The sequence below is a fragment of the Aphelocoma coerulescens genome, chromosome 3 (genome assembly GCF_041296385.1).
Source record: "Aphelocoma coerulescens isolate FSJ_1873_10779 chromosome 3, UR_Acoe_1.0, whole genome shotgun sequence".
Classification (NCBI taxonomy): Eukaryota; Metazoa; Chordata; class Aves; order Passeriformes; family Corvidae; genus Aphelocoma; species Aphelocoma coerulescens.
Window position 1 is genome coordinate 59,090,705 of NC_091016.1, and position 22,079 is coordinate 59,112,783.

The following is a 22,079-nucleotide window of genomic DNA, read 5'->3' on the forward strand; positions in this document are numbered from 1 at the left end:
TATTTCAAACAACAATCCATTTTATGAAAAAAATCCTAAATCAATAAGCTATATTCAGAATAAACACTTTTCTACATTAAAAGACAAAACAAAGGCCTTTCTAGCAAAGTTACATAAATTCAGAAAGCTGCAAGTCCTTCACAGGACAGCTTCTCTATTTTAAAAGTTAGAAAACAGTAGATATCATGCCTCACAATGACTCTGTATTATTCTTGATTAAAACTCCAAGAAATGGGAAGGGTACTGCTGTTTCTCTTACCTTGATCCTTCCCATTTCCAGAAATAACACTTCTTGATTGAGCCTGAATCTAGTGTTACAACCAACTCTGCTTCCTTCATCACAAAGACACCAGTTTACTGAAACACACTTTATTTCCTATCCATATTCTTTTCAGTAGGCATCCCCACCCACATTTTCTAACCATTTCTTTAAAATAAATTAGTGCTCCACCAGTACTCCAATATTTTGCAGTAATAAAAGACAGTAACTCCTCCAGAACTTGGTAATTGTTTTCTGCACTGGCTGCAACACTAGGCTATCTAGCCAGGTACAATGTTGGCAGATAAGAGAGTAAGAACAGTAATTTAATGCAGCTTTTTCTAGGCTCACAAATTGTGGGCTGGATCTGAAACATTACGAAGCTTGCAACAGGAAGTTATCCCTCAGCCACACCTGGCAAAAAATTAGCAGAGGCAGGTGAAGCAGGCTGACAGCAGTTTTTAGCAGAAAACCTTTCTTGTCAAACAGGATTCTGTTACCATCTCTGAAAACAGCCCAGTTCTTTAATAAAATAATGGAATAAAAAGAAAGCCCACCTTCAAATAAAGAATTCAAGCAACGTTAAATCACCAGGTTGTATTTGGTGAATTTGAATCAAGCAAGAGAGAGGCACAGGACTGTGTGATTTATACCAGTTGAGAACACATTTAAGAGAGTAAAGAATAAATGTATGTTCATAGCAATTTCAGCCAGTGAATTTTACTTTTCAGTTTGTCTGGGCTGGGTGCACACATGAAAATCTCTAGCACAGCTGACAATCAATAAAATATTAAAGCCCCACTAACCAAGTGGCTTGCAAACACCTGTCTGTACCTTCCTCCCTCACATGTTTCTGAGAATTTCAAATATGTCACTCAGATTAACTGGAACCTAATATTACCAGCACACGTAGTGCAAATTAAGCAAGGACTGCAGCAGAAAAGGTATGTTCACATATTCACCATTCACGACTTTGCACGCACTAAATGTTCCTAAGGATTTTCTTCGTTTTGTGTTTTTTTTTTTGTTTTGTGGACAATCGTCTCTCTACTGAAACTGAGGACACAGCTTTGCTTCCACAAGACCTGTACCACCAAATACAATTTGCTTTCAGTCATTCATTGCATACCAAAGAAACTGGATGTGAGGGCACCCCAGCATAAGTCTACTAAAAACATGAATTACAGAAAAACATCACAAACTACTCAGTATTGCTTTCAATTCAGTACACCAAGCAAGTGCCACAGTTAAAAACAAGGCTTACTCCATACAATTTGGCTACAAACCCAGCATCTTGGTCCCTGATGCTCCCCAAATATATTTCCTTGAGGCTCTGAATATATTTTATCAGCTTCCATCAACGAAATTTGGAGCAAAAGCCCAAGGCTTAGACAGTGGTATGGTTTCCTGTGGAAGGAGAGGGCCCCGTTCCCAAGAAATCAGTCTGTGCAACTCAAAGCATCTTTTCCCTAACAATATGAAACAGGTCAAGGTAAGAAAAAAACACCAGGATGCCTTCTACAGCACAGCCATCTGCAACATCTTCACAAGGTGTTTTCTCTAACTCCCAATCATTCCACAAATCCCATTCTCACGCAGGCAACAGTCCAGAATCGACTTCACCCAGATGAATAGGTCACTGGACTTTACTACATTTCTACTTCCCACACACTGCTTTGTCTCTCAGAAAAAACTTGCACAAGATTTAAAACAGCATTTTTGGCATGCAGCAAACTTGTTTTGTACTTTGTGCATTGGCATGTTCTGAAACTCTCTGCTTTCCCAGTAACACCATCTTGGGCCAGATTACTCTGTTCTGCTAAGCAGTGAATTCCTCCTGGTGCTGCTCCTCCAGAGCACACCTCATTGCTAATCTCCTCCAGCTGCCTCCCATCTCTGAGATGATGCTTCCTCCTCTCACAAGCTTCATTCTTGAAGGTGAACATATGTGTTATAAATGCATTAGTGCTTTACTACAGCAGAGTTTTAATTGTTCAGCTGTTCTCTGCCTTGCATTGCAGACTGGAAGCTTCTAAAATGCAGCATACTATGCTAAAAAATAGAAAAGGAGTTGTATGTAGCTCTCTCACAGTTACCTGACAAATACCTAAATATCACAGAAGCTGGTTTTGCTTGCTTGGCTCTGTTGGGTTTTTGGTTTTGTTTTTTTTTTTTTAATTAACTAAAAAAAACCTCAGGTAAGCAAACTGTTTTCACAGAATCAGAATGATTTAAGTTGGAAAGGGACCTTAAGGACCATCTTGTTCCAATCCCCCTGTCATGAGCAGGGACACCTTCCACTACATCAGGTTGCACAAAGCCTCATCAAACCTGGACTAGGAACACGTCCAGCGATGGGGCATCCACAGCTTCTCTGGCCAGGCTGTTCCAGTGTCTCACCACCCTCACAGTGAAGAATTCCTTCCTAATACCTAATCTAAACCTATGCTCTTACAGATTAAAGCCATTGTCCCTTGTATTATCCCTCCATGCCTTTGTAAGAAGTCCCCTCCAGCTTTCCTGTAGGTACTGGGAGGCTGCTATAAGAATCTCCCCAGAGCCTTCTCTTCTCCAGGCTAAAAGATCCCTCTCAGTCTGTCTTTATAGGTGTAGTGCTTCAGTGTTCCCCCAATTTTTCTTAAGTATACACAAAAAAGTCAATCAAAGGTTATTTAAGAGGAAATCTGACTGGATGACTTAATAGCCGTTTTCTACTTTAATTTCAGTGTTGATAGAGCATGCTTAATAAATTTGCTCCCTCTTAAAATTCTAGCAAAAACAAAAGATTGGGGGAATAAAGAGAATACTTGGTTAGTAGTGAACATTCTATATATAAGGCCACTCAATGAGAACTGCTAAAAATACTTTTAATTCAGGGGTCAAATAATTTTTTTTTTCCTCCTATACTCAGCATACAGTTTAACATGCAATTCAGAATTCAGTTTCAGATATTTCTCCCCTCTCCCCTTTTACAGTTAAATATATTTTGAAACAAAATCTACCAATGATTCAAATCAAGGAGATTTTCTGACTTGCTTCCAAGTGAACTTTGGAAGATACTGCCCCAGACATTAACATAAAATTAAATCTATTACCTCCTTGGATGTTTAACTATATATGCATTTTAACCAAAAGTATTTACCCAGACAAATAGCAGACTGTCTTTGTAAAAAAAAATAATCTTTTGAATAGACAAACTTTTTTACCGTTCCTTGCCCCTTCTCTCACACTCAAAATATTTCAGAGCCAGTTTTCTAGAAAAAGGTTTCCCAAAGCCCAAACCTCATGTCCATTTCATTTGTTTTTCTGTTAATTAATGCAATCAGCAAACAATTGTTCTTATTTAAGTAATCCAGAACCTTTCCTATAAAATTTATACTAGCAAAAACAAGTGTTTTCTTTATTACAGAAATAATACTTCAAGAGCCTTCAAGATGATGTCTGCTTCAGTTTTATAGGAAAAAATGCACTGTGCCTGCAATTGCATATTTCCTTACCATCTGCAAAATTATCATTTTCACTTCAAAATAACGTCCTAAAACCTGGAAAAAAATCTCTCAAGAATTTAGGCAACTAATTACCCCTGCAATTTAAGGTTTAATTTTTCTCTTTCCCTCATTCTGAACCAAGCCAGAATAGTCAAATTTTAATAAATACTAAATCAACATTAGAAAAGAAGGACCTCAAGGTTCTGCAAACTTCCAATGCAGACTCTTCTTGCTAATGGATTTGTGGCAAAACAAGGCTTACTCAAAAGTACCTACTATGCAGAAGGATTACCAATATTTCAGAGATATTTTAACTCCGTAATTTCTAGAAGCATAAATGATGAGGAATATTTATGATCCAGCTACTTCCAGCAAATCAATATATAGATATGACCATCAAGCACCATAAATAAGTCCTCTCCGCCACACTTGCTTACAAAAGCATAAATAATGTATTACATAAAAGCTTAATTGAAGTCTACTCCCCAGCTTGGCAGCTGAAATCTTCCTTTCCCTCCCTGTTTTGTTCACTTCAAACACCAGTTTCTCTTCCTCTGCTCGCTACAGCTTCCTTACATCAAGGTGAGGGCTTAAGCCACCTGCACACTAGTGGTTCAAGAACTCATTTAGTGCTTCTCAGTCCTAAGCTGAGATGAGCTACAAGCACTGCAATTTTCAAGTCCGGTGGCTCCAAGAAAATTCTGGATCAACAGTGATTATCTAAAATGATGATGATATTTGGGAAGACTATTTCTCCCTTTAGCAACGTTACAATACCACACCATTTTCAGTGTTCAAGATTGATTAGTAGAGCCAATAGAGCAAGCCATGAAAGTAAAATAAGGCCACTTGAGACAAGCTGGCTTAGCACTCAAATATCAGAAATCTAGAGACACAGGCACAGGAAGCAAAAGCAGCAGTTTGAGTTTCCAAGTTTCACACCAGTAATGAATACTGCTGTGGTCCCTTTCTGACAGTGTAGCTGACCCAGACAGACCAGAAACTACATCTGAGAGAACAAGGATATTTTTACACAACTTAGCTGATTCTGACCAAGGATACTGTTTCTCCATCAACAGTCTATTGTAATTGGTACAGTAATCCATATCTACATGACATTCTGCATTCAGCAACCAGATTCACTTATCCAGGAATGGATCGAGCAGTACCAGGCATTAGCTGCAGTATATCCCCAAAGAAAAGGGCTTTACAGGAAACAAAGTATCTTCCTTAGAAAAGATCAGTCAAGCTGCAGTGAGACCAACACTGACAAGGAAGACCAGTCTGTGGCACAACTGGGCTGCCCCCATTAGCATAGAGCCATGCAGGTGCACCATTTTTCCATTTCTGTCCAGTAATTAATTCATTCAAAGGATCTGATGGTCAAACAGAAAAACTGAATAGTGTTGTTTTACTTTAAATACATATGGATCCCCATTTCCCTCAAAAACATTCCATGGCATCAGTCAAGTCCAAAGGAGCTTGTGTCACCAGAAGAGACTGCTGGACACCCAACAGAGCAGTCAGATGTCAGACTGTTCAACAGACCCTGGGCCCTCTTTGCTGCCCAGCTCTTCATGGGAGGCTTATAATGTCAAACAATCTAAAGAGCAGATCTAAAAGGTTTCCTTTTGCAGGTGATACTGAATGGCCCATGTGACCAAGGACAGCAGACCATCTATCACTGGCAGCTGAAGCCACACAGCAATAGCTGTGAATGAAGAGCACCACATGACAATTTTGTGGTGCGAGTCTCACAAGGAGCCAGAGCATTTTACCCCTGGCCCCAATTAACCAAGTTAATTGGTTCTGGGTTAAAAAGTTACAGAGCAGTCAAAAATATTGATAGATGTTGATTACGAAGCTTTATATGCAGAAATTGAGAAGTACTTGACAGATTACCTAGCCCTCAAGCTTGTTCAAGAAATTATTTACTGCTTCACAAGATTCTTCACTGTCATTGCCTAAAATATTAATGTAATTACCACACAATCAAAGTGTTTTTGAGGAAAGGAGAAATAAAAGAGATTTAAAAAACACCAACAAAAAATATCCACAAAGCCCTTAACAAAAGCAATTGAAACAGTCTCTGTATCCTCAACAATTAAGACATAAAACTTTCTGGGCAGTAAGCTTTATCAGACCCTGACATCACATCAGTTGCAAAATTGTTTGTCAAGACCCACACACGTCAGAAATACTTCACCCTTTATCTGTTTGATTAATATTCACCATGTATAGTAATATCCATTACATGAGGGCTGTTATCCCTCTCCAACCACTTTTGGCAGGAAAAGGCAGTGGAGTAGTTACAATATCCTGACCACAAGATGCAGAGGCACTGAATTTAAGCCTCAAACAAGGCTTTTATCATACCTGCACCAAACTGATACTGAATCAGGCTGTTTGAGTAAGAGTTTTAAAAAGGGATTAGTACAATCCTCATGGATCAAGACTGGCAGAAATTGTCCTGAATCAGGCCCACTGCCCAGATCACACTCTAAAATTTGGGCCTGAAGGATGAGATCTTTGGGACCTATGGTGGCTATGTAGAAATCCCAAACTAATACATACTGATAATTTCCTAACAAAAAATGAATGCTGTCATTTTGAAACACTTCTTTCCACAGAGGTGTCCAAAGAAGATCCATTAAACCTCAGTGTATGAATCTCCAAAGTTCATACACAGCATTCACTGTTTGCTCTAAGAAATAGAAGCCCCATTTACCTGTAGTTTTTGTTCATCCTCCACACCTTGCAGCCCTGACAGACGGTCCTCAGCCTCATTCAGCCACTTCATTAGATTATCATGTTCCTTCTTATACTGGGAAAACACTGGAGAGAGTTCCACCGCCTGCCTCCTTTGAAATGACCTGCACTCCTACAATCCAGCGTATTAGGAAAATACGGTGTAAAAAGAGGGAAGTAGTGAACAGAATATGTCTTATTTATTTGAAAAACAAAAATATTTGAGGGATTCCTTTGAAGGAGCAAATTCCAAAATATGCAATAGTACTAATTTATTTTTGTAATAGCTATATTCTCTTTATCTGCATAGACATGTAATCAAAGCCAGCCTGAGGGTCTTGCCCTGCACATTTGAACTACACCTCAGCTTGCCAACGCTAGCAGGATCCAAACAGGTGAGCTAAATGGACCATCTTTGTTCAAGACAAGACCATTTTTAACACAGTATGTGTATGCAAGCACCACAACATACTGCAGTCTGCAGTTACTGCTAATACCCTCTATAGGAAGGAAGAGAAATTTGGGAGCAGGCTCGATCACAGAAAGGGCTTCAGCTGAGAGGTCAGTATGTTTGTGTACATGTGTATATGTAGTCACTCTTCACACAGCCTGGTGGTGGAGATAAACCTCAGTTCAAGGGCCAGCAAGACAGATGAAGCAAATGCCCAACTCAATGTACCTGTGCAAATACTTAGTGTGGCTCTCTGTGAAACTGTGAAAAGGACTTTAAAAATCAACAGCACTCCCCCAAAATCTAGAAATGGGAAAATTCATATTTTGGAATTGCAAAGATTCAGAGACTCAGATTTTGTGCACACACATTTAACTCTCCCCTAGAGAATGACGCATGCTGAAAGAGTCATAAGTTATAAAATACGGATTACAGGTTGTAAGTGGGATACCAAAGGGAAAACTGAATAAATGAGCTGTAGTAACTGCCATAACTGTACCTGCACACTCTTGTACTTTTTCTGGAGAAGCAACAACTGTATGCGGATCTTCTCTCTCTTGTGGTCCTCCATAGGCTGCTGGAGCAACTGCCCTCCTCTCTGTAAAACTTCTTCAATCTGAGCTCTTTCTTGATCCAGCTAAAATTACACAGATCTCTATTACCAACAGCTCAGATATTAACAGCAATTGTACCAAAGTTTTATTTTATTATCCAAATGGGAGCCAAACAAATTCAAGCAGAGATTCTCGTCCACAACTACCAAAATATAAAATCCAACTTGCTCATTTCATAAACCTTATAAAGAGATTTTCTGAAGGAAGTTTAATGAGCCAGCAGTATGCAGTCACATCAATAGGGTGTTATGACTTAAGATCCATTTCTTTTCTAGACATTCCTTGAGAATAATAAGCAAGGTCAGAGCAGAACAGCATAAAAACAAAAATTCAATAAATATAAAAACAATATAAAAGGAAGGCTATGTTCTATAATAGTAGGCCTTTCTATAGAAATCTTTTTAAATTTGCTTTCTGTGCTATGGCATTTTCCATAGATTTATATTCAGCTTACCAGCTCAGTTTATAGTATTTGAGCTGCTTAAAAGGAAGGCAGATAGAGTGACCTGACAGGAATTTACCCGATTTTGTAGGCAACAAGGCTATAGTGCACAAGATGCTAACAAAACTATGACAGTTTTATATGGGTGAATAGCAGAGCCTAGATAAGAATCTAGAAGATAAATTTTGTTCAAAGTTACTTGGACTTCCAACACAGAACCACATTACAAGACTCTTACTTGCACCTTACCTCACAAGCCTCCTCTGACCTGACCTATGCACTGCGATTCATTTTATCATACCAGTTTGAATTTTAACCCCATTACTTTTACCGGAAGGATTCCTTAACAAAGAGCTACTTTGAGTAGGAGACAGAAGATAGATAAACAAAAGTCAGAGTTCACTACCTGTATTATATAAAACCATGATGAAAATACAGACTCAAGTATGATTAGTTACTCTCAGCATACCAGCCAAGAGGCAACAGCTATGGGGAAAGTATTGGAAAACTGTGCAGGGTTTCCAACAACCTAGTAATTCCCTTCACCTTCTACCCCTACCTTGAAGATAGTTTCTCAGAATTACCCCACAAAGTCTAGAGCAATGTAACAGGAGGACAAGACAGAAAGGAGTTAGTCAATTATTTAATTGTTCCATTGCTCACAAACCTTTTCATCTTCCCCACTCAACTCCAGATGCTTTTCCACAACTTTTAACATATTCTGTATGTCATTCTCAAATTTTTCCAGGTCTAGAAAAGCCACTCTAGATTCACGGGGCTCTGACATGACAGGAAGTCGTTCTTGTCCAACAAGCATCTGCAAAGCAAAATAAAACCTTGCTCAAGCTGAAAATCTAGTCTCAGCTGGCACACACAATCCCCCATGAACAGGTATATCAGTTTGCAGCACCATTAGATGTCAGCATAAATCAAAATTCTAAGAGTTGTTTGATCTGAGAGATATCTCAAACACACTTGGTGGTAGTTATTACCAAGTTTCTACCTTCAAACTTCAATCTGGGTATTTTGTTCTCAAAATAAATGAAAAATCTCCAGTCACATTAGCTTACGGTGTTGTTTTGTAGCTCACAAATATGTATTGCAATATATACAATTTTCTGAACAGTTGTTTGTAAATTTTCCAAGGAAACACAAGTCATCACATGCTACTCAGGTAAAAAAAGCAGTTGGCCTAAAAATCAGTCTGTCTTTCTTTCACATATAAATACCTACACTTAAAAGAGAACTCAAAAGCAGCAAAGTGCTGTTCTAATGGATAATGATATATCCACTACCTTCAGTTGCCATCTTCTTGGCACAGACCTCCCCAGCAAGTTCTGGGGCTTGCTCATCCTCACCTTGGCACTTTTGATGTGCTGAGACACCTTCTCAAAGTTACGGTTCAGTTCTGCCAGTTTGGGCTCAACAAGCTCACGGCACGACACACCCCGGCCATTCATTAAGATGACAGCCTGGTCACGTACATTGTCCACTCGGAGACTGACATCATCTAATTCAGATGTTAAACGCTAAGAAGTGAAGGAAAATGAAAATGGTTATCTCCTAGGCAAGAAGACAGACATTGAAAAATAAACAGGAAGCAAATCTGACATCACTGAGAATCCATGAACTGACTGGTAATATTTTGCCAGATGACACAATGTTTCCTACCTTTACAGTTTCCTCCTTTTGGCTAGCTGACTTTTTCTCGATTTCATCCAGTAAGGCTTCAGCCTGATACAACCAAGTACTTATGTGGGCAACATTTTCATCAAAAATTTCCAGCTGGCCCTGATGATTCTGGAAAAAGATGAAAATAATGTATGAATATGAGAAACTTCTAAAAATCCACAAAAAAAATCCCAACAAAAAAAACACAAACAAACAAAAAATAACCCCACCAAACAAAAACAAACAAACAAACCCCAACCAAACAGAAAAAAAAAAATCAAACAAACCAAAACAAATGAAAAGCCCTCACACCAAAAACCCCCCATAGACCTAAAAACACATCAAATAAATCAACCCTGCCAAAATCTTATGAATAGAAAGGAGATCGATAAAATAGTGTTATGGACACAGTTTGGACTGAAACACTGAAAATTAGATTGCACCTTTCATCGTCAATAGTATTTACAAAAATTCAATTATCGTTCTAGACCCTTTGATAATATAGTTCCTAATTCACAGCAAAAGAAATAAAAGTAGCTAAAATAGTTTGTACAACTAAATATAGACAATGTATTACAACATTACAGCCAGACTACAATATCTCAGTCAACAAAAAAACCCACAATTTTTTCAGTCAGCACTAGCAGGTACAACAGTACGCACTGTGTGTGGTTGTTAGGGTTTTTTAATTGGAAACGGGTTATGCCAAATTTACAAATTATAGCAGTCAAGTTCTGATATTTTACTGATTACATTAAAATATTTCTTCCTATTAAGAGAAGTCACAAAATTGTAGGCATGTTAATTAGGCCTGCTTTCACATGCAGTCAGAAATTGTAATATTAGGTGCCACAAACATATAACATTATTCTGTGTGACAAAACAAAGCTATCAGATTCACAGAAGTAACAGTCCATTTAAGCCTTTCACCAAAATAAAAAGGTAGACAAGATCTGCTCTTTTAGAATAACAAAACAAGGAGAGAGAGGGGAGAGAGGGGAGAGAGGGGAGAGAGGGGAGAGAGGGGAGAGAGGGGAGAGAGGGGAGAGAGGGGAGAGAGGGGAGAGAGGGGAGAGAGGGGAGAGAGGGCAAGGAGGGCAAGGAGGGCAAGGAGGGCAAGGAGGGCAAGGAGGGCAAGGAGGGCAAGGAGGGCAAGGAGGGCAGGGAGGGCAGGGAGGGCAGGGAGGGCAGGGAGGGCAGGGAGGGCAGGGAGGGCAGGGAGGGCAGGGAGGGCAGGGAGGGCACCTATGATTGTGCTTTTTTAGGTTAAATTAGGTCTGCTACATGGAGCTATAAGCTTCTTGATGTTGATATAGGAGCATAGACAATACTTGTCACCAGATATGAACATAATCTGGAACACAATCTAATTACGAATCATCCTTACAGCATTTACACATAAAGGTAAACTACCTGATTACTCCTAACATGGAACCACTGGATTACAAAACAAACACTATCACCTGTAACAGGCACTGGGCAGGAGGCACAGGGCTCACCATCCATGTATACACTAAAATTTCCACAACTTCCACCTTCAGAAGTCCCTGATAGGGCTTGACTGTCATAACTAGCTAAACAACACCAAAATATCTTATTTATATAAAAGCATCAGTCTGATACTAGCGACAGTTGTAGACTGCTTCATGTCCATTTAGCATAATCATCAGCTTTAGGTGTATAATATGCTTGGTCTTTCATTTACTGAGCCAAACAGATGCTGTTGCCATACTCAAACACTTGCAGTTATGGTCTGTCCAAAAGAGCAATATGCTGACAGAGTCATAAGTGCTTTGCTGAACACCATTACAAAGTTATCCTTTGTCCATTAAATAGCCATCATCTGGGTCTCAAAAAAAAAAAATCTATCAACACAAACCCATTCTGTTCATGTTGGAGCTGGCACAGAGGCTGAATATTCAAGCTGAATAAAAAGCAGAACATGCAGCAGCCTAGCTTTCCATCTTCCTCATTGTATACCACCTCAAGACTTACCTCTCCATCTACAGTGTAAACAGAAATCCATTCCACATTCTTTTAAGTCCATAAGGCATCACGGAAGCTTCACTTTACGGTAAAGTGAGACAAGTGAAAACTCCAACTGCTCCAAAGGTGTAGAGGGAGAACTGAATATTTCTCACCCATGCAACTTACCAACAAGGTATCACACCAGTCCTCGGTCCAGGTTCGAACTCTACTCCAGCCAGCATTAAGCACACACAGCTTCTCCTCCAGGACAGTCTCACTCCCTTCCACCAGAGACTGGAGCGCAGTGCAACTTTCTGTGATGCTCTTCAGATCAGCTTTCCTCCTCTCCAGCTCTCTCAGCACATTCTGAAAACAAGTTCAGCCATTAACACTGCACTGCTCCCAAACACAAGAGATGAGGGAGGCAGATTTTTACCTCCACAGGAAACAAATATATTGACTGTGTGCCCGTGGGAGGGGCTCACGCTGCAGCAGGTGCGGTGGGGCTGCTGCTCTGAGAGTGGACCCACGTTAGAGAGGTTGACAGAGAACTGTCTCCCGTGGGAGGGACCCACGGCCTCACAGGGGAAGACTCCTCTCCCCCATGCCCTGTCTCCCTGCACTGTCAGTGGGAAGGAGGGAAGGGTTGGGGGAAAAGGTATTTTAAGGGCTTATTTTACTTCTCATTATCCTCCTGATTCTGTTAGCAATAAATTCACTTCGTAACTTTAAGTTAAGCCTGTTTTGCCCTTGAAGTGCTTTTTTTTCCCCCTTCCAGTCCTTATCTCAACTCATGGAGCCTTTGTTAACTTTTTTCCTTTCTCTCCTCTGCCCAGCTGTGGCAGGGGAGGGTGAGCAAGCAACTTTCGTGGGTGCCTGGTGCTAGGCCAGTGTCAATCCACAATAATCACACTACTCTCTAAGTCCAATTTTAAAAGGCTCTTTTCTGCACTGTAAAGCACAGAACACAAATTTCAAGAGACACTCTGGATTTCTCTGTATCTCTTCCTATTAAAGTACTTTTACAGTTGGGAACAATGAGAAATGTGGTAGGCCAAGACTGAATTTTTTTTTGAGAACCATCACAACTCTTTACTGCAGATGTTCATTCACTGGTTACATATTACAGAATCCCTATTGTTATATTATCTATATAGAGATATGTAAATGTATGTATCTTTAGCTCCGCCCTTTTTTCTAAGTCATCTCTGCTTTTAAATAGGTTTTTTAATCTAAAAAACCCCACCTTCTTTGAAAGTATGTATACTGACATGCAAATTAAGTAATATGTCATCTCTTGAATATCAGTACATTGTTTCCATGTGGAAAATAGACCTCTTGCCATACAAGATCACCCATTATTATTGATGATATCTGCCTACTTAGAAAGCTCTTTGATGTCAGTGTACAGTGTGGTAAAGAATGCACTTAATCACAACCAGTGCCTGGAGCTCCTTCAACATCTTATTATCTATGAAGTAAATAATTTATTATTTTACCATAACTTATTGTCTTAGGAACAGAAACAAATACTCAAGTCACTACATTTTAAAACTGCCTCTAGAAAACCTTAAAACAGAAAGGACAACTTTGCATGCAACATAAAGGACTTGTCCTCCTGATGGTGTGGCATAAGAGTCATTATTTGCATGGCTTACAAACGTATGCTAAGTATACTTGCAATAAGGATTTAAAAGTTTGTTTGGAGAGGAATCTTGGGGATACTGCCACAGCAAAACTCTACTGCTAATAATTGCTAATCCTGATTGAAATGCATGAGAACAAGTTATATTAGATGTGTTTGCAATTTGGTGAGCTTTCAAGTTTTAACATGGCAGACAGACCCATTCCAGAAGTAAAAAGTGACAGAAAACAAAAACTGGGAAGATCAGTATTACTGAACCGTATCAACTGACATGTTGCTAACTCTAAATAATATCCAAATTTCTACAGCGCGAGAAAATACAAAGAAAATCTGAAGCAAAGTAGCTAAGACATTTGCCTATTTCAATTAAAAGCTTCGACTTGTAGGTGAAAGAAAATAGGGAATTACAGTAGCCTCTTGGTTTGCAAAGTCACGGTTTTGAAGAGAAAGCTGTTTCAATGAAAAGTTACAAACTAAATTTCTCATTAAATGCATTTTGCATTCAATGCACTTTCAGTTTGCTCTACTAATAAAATATTTGACCCAGTCCACAATTATATTTCCTGATAATTTTAGGAATATTATACTTGTGAAATGTATAAGAGATACAGGAAGTCTTAAATACCTATTAGGACCAAATATGTAGTAATATCTTAAATATTTCACTGGCCATTTAAGGTTGAGACAAGATGCCCAAGATGAAAACAGATCAGATTCAGTAAGGTACTGAATATGAACTACTGAATCTACTGAAATTTCAGGATGTGGGAGATTTAGCAACAAGTTACAGGGATTTAAACTCACAGCCACTTCTACATAGTATTGCCATAATGTCAGAAATTTATTCTACAAATATTTAGTAAGCATGCTTACTTTGGCCCAGGCAATTTCTGAATCTAGATCAGAAAGCAAGCTCTCTGAAGTGGACTTCTGCACGAGGTCAGCTTCAGTGGTAGCCAGCCACTCTGACAGAGAGGCAGACTCCTTCCTCATTTTGCGAGCCAGCTGGGTTGCCCTTTCGAGGTCTTGTTTTCCTTCTGTCACCTACAAAAAAAAAAAAAATTAAGAGGAAATAAAGAAAACAAAATTAGATTTTAAAAGACAGCAAACGCAGAAGTGCTAGCCAGCTAAAATATCCACCTAAATATATAAAATCCTTGCATCTTAAAACTGTCTTGCTTTAAGGAAGGACCCTAAAAGGAAAGTTCATAAACATCTGTATCTTACTATGCAACACAGAATATATACAAATAATTTTAAACTGAGATATACTTAAAGAAGGTAAAGAAACCTGCATACCAGTTTACTTATAGCTAGCAATCACCAAATTGATGTTTATCACTTTATTATGATCCTTTAGCTGAAACTCAAGGGAACATAGAATCCAGTCAGTCACTCACACAGGTAAAATTCAATTCCTCCTAGTAATTTGAAAGGCCTGCTAGCAGAAAGCTATAAAGAAAAATTTCACTCAACATCTAGTCTGCCCTTGAAAATATATCAGTAAAATTAATATGAAATTTGATGTTTGCTGCAGTATAATCATTTGTATTTCACACTGGTTCCACAATTAGCCTGGTCAAATTTTAACACAGACTTGAGAATAACTCCAAGCATAGTAGTCAGAATCAATTGACATTTCGAAAAATAGTGCTCTGTTCTCAGCTCAAAAAGAAAAATCATAACATTATACTGCAAATAACTCTGCCTTTCTATCCTTTCCTAATCTCTTGTCCACATGCTTTCTAGAATCCCAACCTTCCTGAATGTTCTCAACTTTACAAGTGCAAAATATTTCCCAGGACCCATTCCAAGATACTCCAACACTGTAATCTGACCCTTTACCCACAGTTCATTCACAGAGCATTGACCAAACATATCCACTTGGGATTCCATCTTAATTTAGATAGAGAGTCCTAGCTGCCCTGTAAGGGTTTAGCCATTTTTAAACATTTCTCTTGGATAAGTAACTATTCACCTAATAAGAAAATTATGCAAATTTAATGCAGTTCATGGGAAATACAGGTTTGCCTGCATTTTCTCTTTCACACTGAGAGCAACCATTTAGATGGACTACAATTCAAAACCATGACACCTCCTAAAAAAACTCAGATTGACTCACACTTGTCACATGACAATCTGACCATAAATTATCTTGAAGGACTTTAATGAATGGCAGGTCAGCTTTGCCAGGGCAATGAAAACTCTGTGAACCTTCCTTCCTTCAAGGCTACCTCTCCTCCAGGGAGGCAAGTGTAATCTTTAATCTCTCAACTGATTGCTTCTGGATGCAGCAACTACACTACATACTATCAGCTTTAGAATCAAACTTAAAACACTATCTAACTACAAAGAAGGGAAATTACATGCAGACAAATATTCATACATATATTTATTTTTCTTACCTGTGCGCCCAAGTCATTGTAAAGAAATTTCAGTGCTGTCAATTGTTCATCCATCCCTTTGGGATTATCTGTCTGTTGTTTCTGTACAATTTGCCTTCCTGTCTTGATGACAGTTTCAACTTCCAATTTCACCTCACTGAGGGTCTTATAGAGTTTCTAGAAGCACAAATATGTATATTGGTGATCAATTTGTAGTGAAAATTTTCTGACTCTGCTTCCTTTGAGGACCTTAAGTGAAGTTAAGGTCCTCAAAGTTGAAGTTAATTGCACTTCAACTCTGAGCTATGAATTAATAGCAATATCTGACAAGAAGATTCCAAACTCCTGATGTCCTATATTTTATTCTAGCTTTTATTTTCTAAAAATGAATAAGATCAATAATTTAACAGTGTTTACTCCAAGGCTAACATGATCTGTACTTCATCTTATGTATAGTATTTGTTTTGTTCAAATACTGTGATGCTTCTCCAGAGCATAGGGATGAACCAGGGAAGGGAGTTTATAAAAACTCAGCTGTTCCACCATATCTATGATCAACAGTCCACTACTTTTATGTCCTATAAGAATACAAGGTTTTTAGTTATCAAATGCTCTGTTAGCACTTTTCAATGAGTTGCAATAGCTCCATGATGACTCTAAGCAAAATTTCCTTCAGGAGAGAGTTTAAGCAACAAGAACCACACAAAAAAAAAAGCACCCCCAAGCAAGAGTCATGAACATTGCATACATACCATGCACTTCTCCAAGTGAGCTTGGATTACATCTGGGTCGGTATCTTTCACATCCAAGACATGAAGTTCTGCTTTTACACCATCTAACACCCGCTTGCAATCTAACATGCGCTGCTCAAAATTGGCTGGTTTCTGGAAAAGCTGATACTTTGTACATACCTCACGGAGCTTCCTCTGTTTTAATGAATATTATGTTGAAAGATTGTTTTAAATTAGTACATGCACTTCAAAAAAATAACATTTAAAGCATCTCCCACCACAGATTATAACCCATCACACTACCACAAATCAATATATATGGAATTTTGGCTTGGCAAATAACATTGCCATCACCTATTCCTAACCTCTACCTGAGGTGCAATAGAGATGTAATTCTGTATCATACGCTTTGAAAATACCCATTCTGCTCAAATACAGAGACTTCCTGACTTGCAGCATTTATCCCATGACACTTGTAAAATTTAAGCTTCCTTGTTCAATTCATCTAGGGCTGCTTGTTTCCTTATGAAAGCACATAAAAGCACATACTATTTTCTTCTGAGGTTCAGCTGACTGCACCAAACAATTTACAGGCTGACACAGGAGCGTGCAAATGCAACTCTCGTGTCTTTACCTGCAAAGCATCCAGCTGAGTTCCACCACGGGCAGACCTGCATTCAGGAGAAGCAGGAGGGAAAGAGCGAGCACTTTTCTTCAGCTCCTCTAAGGTGGATTCATGAGCTGCAATCTCAGCTTGAATTTTCTGCCATATCATAGAAACAGGAAAAAAAATACATTACAAAATTGCTTGCAGAGAGAAGAGATTTCTTACTACCCAACAGAAGTAAATCTACTTTAAAACTTAAACACCACCAGGTTTATTTTAAATATTCTGTCTTCGCTAACAGCTTGCTAAATTGAAAGCTGCTGTTATTCAATACAACCTTCCTAAAAAAAAGAAAACACTCCAGATTACAAAAGATAACACCTGGTGCACCAGCACAGGACTGAAATTAATTACTAAGTCTAGGCTGAGCACTATCATGAAATATTTCCAAAAGTTTTGTAGTGAAGAGCTATATAGAAATACCTGGGCCTCCTGGGGCATCTGAAAGGCATCTATCCTATCAGTCAGGTAAGATGTCAGCTGTCTATCCAGATCTCCTAAACTTTCCTGCAAGACCTGCAACATGTGGTCGGTTTCTCGCATGGTCTGAAGCTGCTGCTCCAAGGTGATCTGTCGGCTCACCGCCTGAGAAGGACAGAAAGGTAAGACAAGATGGAGCAGTAATTCAATACAAATTACAGTAGACTTCCTCAAAACAAGGTGGGAGGGACCCAAAGAAATCCTATGCCTGGAGGACTGGCTAAAAAGAATCCTAGAAAGCAGCAATTTTTGAAGCTTGCTATGGCTTCTGAACCAAAAACTGACGAACAGTGGAATAGAAGGAGAGTTCTGCTGCTAGATACATACAAGATAATGAAAACACACCTCTCCTATCACCTTTGAAGAAAGTATTGTTTTAAAACCACACCAGTTTCAAAAACTAGTTATTCAATGAGAAACAGGAACTTTGCAATAGACCACAGATGAATGTTGTTTGATATGTCAATGTTCACACTCCCTTCAAAACAATAAACTCATTCAGTTATACTGTCAAAACAGAAATGCACAGTTTTTCTCTTTATTGCCTCTTCCTTCAATAGCATCTGAAGTGTCACTACCTGCACAGGAACACAAATTCCCACTATCAGCACATGCACAGACCAGTGCATGTTGACACACACACACACACACACACACACACAGAGATGTAGAGAGTTGTCAACAGCCCAGTGTGCCAGTGCTGCAGCTGGCATAGAAAACAGGTTTTTATATGGCAATGAAGTAGTTTGAACAGTAAAAACAGTAGTCAATGCTAACTTAAATGCCAGCACACAGCCCCCAGCGGAGGGCACTGCATTCATGTTGCTCATTGTAATGAAGATGAACCAAAATTCCCTCTTACATTTCATCAGTGACAGAAAAATCTCCCATTCTACAGTTCAGCAGGGACTTGCATTATCAGGATACAGAACACAAGTCACAGACCTGTCGTACCTGAAATACAGCTAGTCTTCCTCTGCTTATTAAATCTATAAAAGACTAGACTGAAGTAGGAGAAGAGCAAGAGGACAACCTAATAGATGAGTAATGGGAAGAATGTTTTCCTTCTGTTCTTTATTTCAGTATGACTTCTTCCTAGCTATTTCTAAGAGTGAAAATGTTACTTATGCTCCTCATTTTTACAGCTGGGGAGAAAATGACCAGTATTTATGGCAGTAGCAAGGCAATATTAAGTTGTTAATATTAAGCTGTTCCTTGAGTTTGGAACTGCCTTTTTGTCAAAATTATCTGAAAAATACCAGGGCATCCCTGCAGTGCAAGGTTGCAAAACAAAACTTGACTCATGGCAAGAAAAACAGAAGCATCTTACTCTTTGCATATTTTTACAAATTGAAAACAGCTGACAACACTGACGCTTTTTATTCTTTTCCTGTATTGCAGTCTGGCATCTTTGAATTCAGCTAACAAGAATTATCTCAGACTTAAGGTGAAGTCTACTTCAGCCCTAACCCCAAGTTCTTACCAAGTGACTCAATTCCTCATAGCGGGCATTGAAAGCTTCCAATTTTTCACTGATGATGTCATCGAGAATCCCTCCATCAATCAATGTCTGCCCAAGTTCCCGAATCTGGGTTCGGTTATCAGCTGGGTGACGCAAGACTGATTCCAGGGACTAATCAGAAAAAGTTTTAAAGGTCAAGACACTGAATACTATTGTATTTCCAGAGCTGGAAATCTGGATGCATACACAAGCCTAACACATCAAACGTCTTGAGAGTGCTCTAAAAGCATAAATTACTTACGGCTTAATTCATAATGGCACATGGCATTATGGCACAGAGGTGATTTTACTTTAGATAATTAAACTTCACAGCCCTTCTTCCCTACTCATATCATTTCATACAGCTATAGCCCTGGAAGGAATTAATCAATTTACACAGGCTAGGAGAGAGCATTTTATCACAGTACCAAGTATGGCACTATCACATACAGCAAAAGTCCACTTTTGGTGGAGGATCTTACAAATATCCATTTCCAATTCAGAGTAATATGTTCATTTAATGTGAAGAATCAGAATACTCAGCACATTTCAGTATGCTACTGAAGTGCAGAATTTTATTTTTTTTAAACATAGCTATCTGAAAAGTTACTCATCTGATAGAATCACAATACATATTACAATACCTCAAGAGCATCATTGACAGCATCCAATTTATCAGGCAGGTTTCCTGTCATTTGCACCCTTTCTTCCAGATTGTTTAGCCAAGCTGTTTCTAAATCAAGATAGTGAAGCAGCTCAATCCAACAGGACCACACTTCCTAGGAGCAACAGGAAAAAAAAAAAAATTAGCCTAGAATGCCAGGCATAGGTCATATACTTTATGACCAACTTAAAGATATGTGTTGGAGAAATTCATCTAAAAGAGACAAGTAGAAAATAATAAAAAATATTCCATGGTACAGTATGTTCTAGATAGAAAAACCTGCAGGTAAATCTGGAAGATACAGAGAAATGAGCATAGTAGTCTCTAAATTCGTGCTAAAACTTTCACTGACATAAAGGCTCATATAACTATGTAAGAATGTTACAAAATGCAAATGTAACAAAATCCTCTTTGAAAGACAGGACACACACACCCTAACCCAGGCCATAATCACATATTCTGATTATTATTGGATTTTAACCTTTAATTTCTGGTAAGTTCCTTTTTTGCCATTTTGGAAAACACACAGATGAATAACAGGTCTGTGAGACAAGTTTACTTATTTGCCAAAGCATTGAATACAATACAATTATAAAAACAAAGTTAGATGGTGTGTTATGAATTCCAAAGACATCATCCCAAGGGAAAGTAATCTTGGAAAGGAGTAAAATGCATTTATGCTGAAGCTACTGTATTCAGACATTTGCAGTGTCCTTCTCCATTCCCCTTTTTTGCCACCTGTTTTATTTTACAGAATCACAGAATCAATCAGGTTGGAAAAGATCTCAGAGATCGAGTCCAACCTGTAACCAAACACCACCCTGACAACAACATCATGGCACTAAGTGCCACATCCAGTCTTGCCTTAAACACCTCCAGGGATAGTGACTCCACCACCTCCCTGGGCAGCCCATTCCAATGTCTAATCATTCTTTCTGAGAAGAAATTCTTCCCAATGTCCAACCTAAACCTCCTCTGGAGCCGCTTGAAGCCATTTCCTCTCATCCTGTCACTGGCCTCAGAGAAGAGGCTGACCCCTACCTGGCTACAGCCTCCTGTCAGGCAGTTGTAGAGAGCAATAAGGTCACCCCTGAGCCTCCTTTTCTCCAGGCTAAACACTCCCAGCTCCCTCAGCAGCTCCTCATAGTACTTGTGCTCCAGGCCTTCCACCAGCTTTGCTGACCTTCTCAGCACCCTAATGTCCTCCTTTTAGTGAGAGGCCCAGAAGTGGACAAAGCACTCAAGGTGTGGCCTCACCAGTGCCAAGTACATACAGAGGGACAACCACTTCCCTAGTCACTTCCCTAGTGTTGGCCACACTATTTCTAATACATGTCAAGATGCCATTCTGAGCCACCAGGGCACACTGCTGGCTCACATTCCATGGGTGTGTATCAGAACCCCCAGGTCCTTTTTCCACTGGACATCTTCCAGGCACTTTTCCCCCAGCCGGTAGCACTACATGGGGCTGTTGTGACCCAAGTGTAGCACCTGGCACTTGGTCTTGTTGAACCTCATACCTTTGGCTTCAGCCCACCAAATCAGCCTGTCCAGATTCCTCTGCAGAGCCTTCCTACCCTCCAGCAGAACAATACTCCCACCCAATTTGGTGTCACCCACAAATTTACTAAGGGTAGACTTGATACCCTCATCCAGATCATCAGTAAAAGTATTGAACAGATATGACTAAGCAGAGAGCTATCTTCTTACCTCCAAAGTGTGGCATTTCCCCCGGATCCGATTGCACAGTAGCTGGTAGTTCTCCAGCACAACGTTCAACTCAGTTGCCAGGTCCTGACCACTGGATGGCACTTTGGTGACCAACATCTTGATGTTGTCTTTGAGAATCTTCACCCTCACCTCCTTCTGCAACACATCCTCCTTCGCTCTCTGTCAAAAAAACATGTTACACGATCAGCCTTCAATTGCCCTACACTCAGCTACTCACCACTCAAATCAAAGATCAGCAGTTTTCCACTGGAGGTCTTGTTGCCAATCTATTTCTTGGGCCTGCACATAACAACATACATCACTAACTTGCATGGAATTCAGATCATGGTAGCAAGTGTTGAAAGATCCTGTTTTATTAAGCATACAGATATATTTACCATTTATGGTTTGTTCATTAAAAAAAATCATGACTCAAAGCAAAAAAAAAAATTAACTTCAGTGCTATTTCTATGCCACCATGCAAACAGGAAAAACAAATTAACCAGAAAAAAAAGAAAATAGACGTTTGCTAAAAACAAGCATATCAGGAATAAAAAGGTAGGGTGAGCTTACAGAAATTATGAGTCTCAGAGCTCAGTAACTATCTCCCAAAGTTATCCAGGGAAGATGATGTAATTACTCAGAACACGTGCAAC

General features: G+C 39.2%; 1 protein-coding gene across 7 annotated transcripts in view; it reads right to left on the minus strand.

Annotated features, from left to right (window-relative positions):
• The window catches only part of UTRN (utrophin), a 359,524-nt gene that overhangs the window by 223,831 nt on the left and 113,614 nt on the right, over positions 1 to 22,079 (minus strand). For 5 of the 7 annotated variants that reach the window (XM_069010451.1, XM_069010449.1, XM_069010450.1 and 2 more), the window contains 14 exons: positions 21,424 to 21,603; positions 19,694 to 19,828; positions 19,032 to 19,181; positions 17,492 to 17,653; positions 17,036 to 17,164; positions 16,423 to 16,596; positions 15,692 to 15,847; positions 14,160 to 14,330; positions 11,828 to 12,007; positions 9,674 to 9,802; positions 9,361 to 9,531; positions 8,670 to 8,819; positions 7,446 to 7,583; positions 6,476 to 6,628 (listed from right to left, as the gene is read on the minus strand). In XM_069010451.1, coding sequence (XP_068866552.1) covers positions 6,476 to 6,628; positions 7,446 to 7,583; positions 8,670 to 8,819; positions 9,361 to 9,531; positions 9,674 to 9,802; positions 11,828 to 12,007; positions 14,160 to 14,330; positions 15,692 to 15,847; positions 16,423 to 16,596; positions 17,036 to 17,164; positions 17,492 to 17,653; positions 19,032 to 19,181; positions 19,694 to 19,828; positions 21,424 to 21,603 — 2,178 coding nt within the window. Of the gene's footprint in view, positions 1 to 259; positions 505 to 6,475; positions 6,629 to 7,445; positions 7,584 to 8,669; positions 8,820 to 9,360; positions 9,532 to 9,673; positions 9,803 to 11,827; positions 12,008 to 14,159; positions 14,331 to 15,691; positions 15,848 to 16,422; positions 16,597 to 17,035; positions 17,165 to 17,491; positions 17,654 to 19,031; positions 19,182 to 19,693; positions 19,829 to 21,423; positions 21,604 to 22,079 lie in introns of those variants that run through there. The other 2 variants (XM_069010452.1, XM_069010454.1) reach the window with 2 other exon arrangements.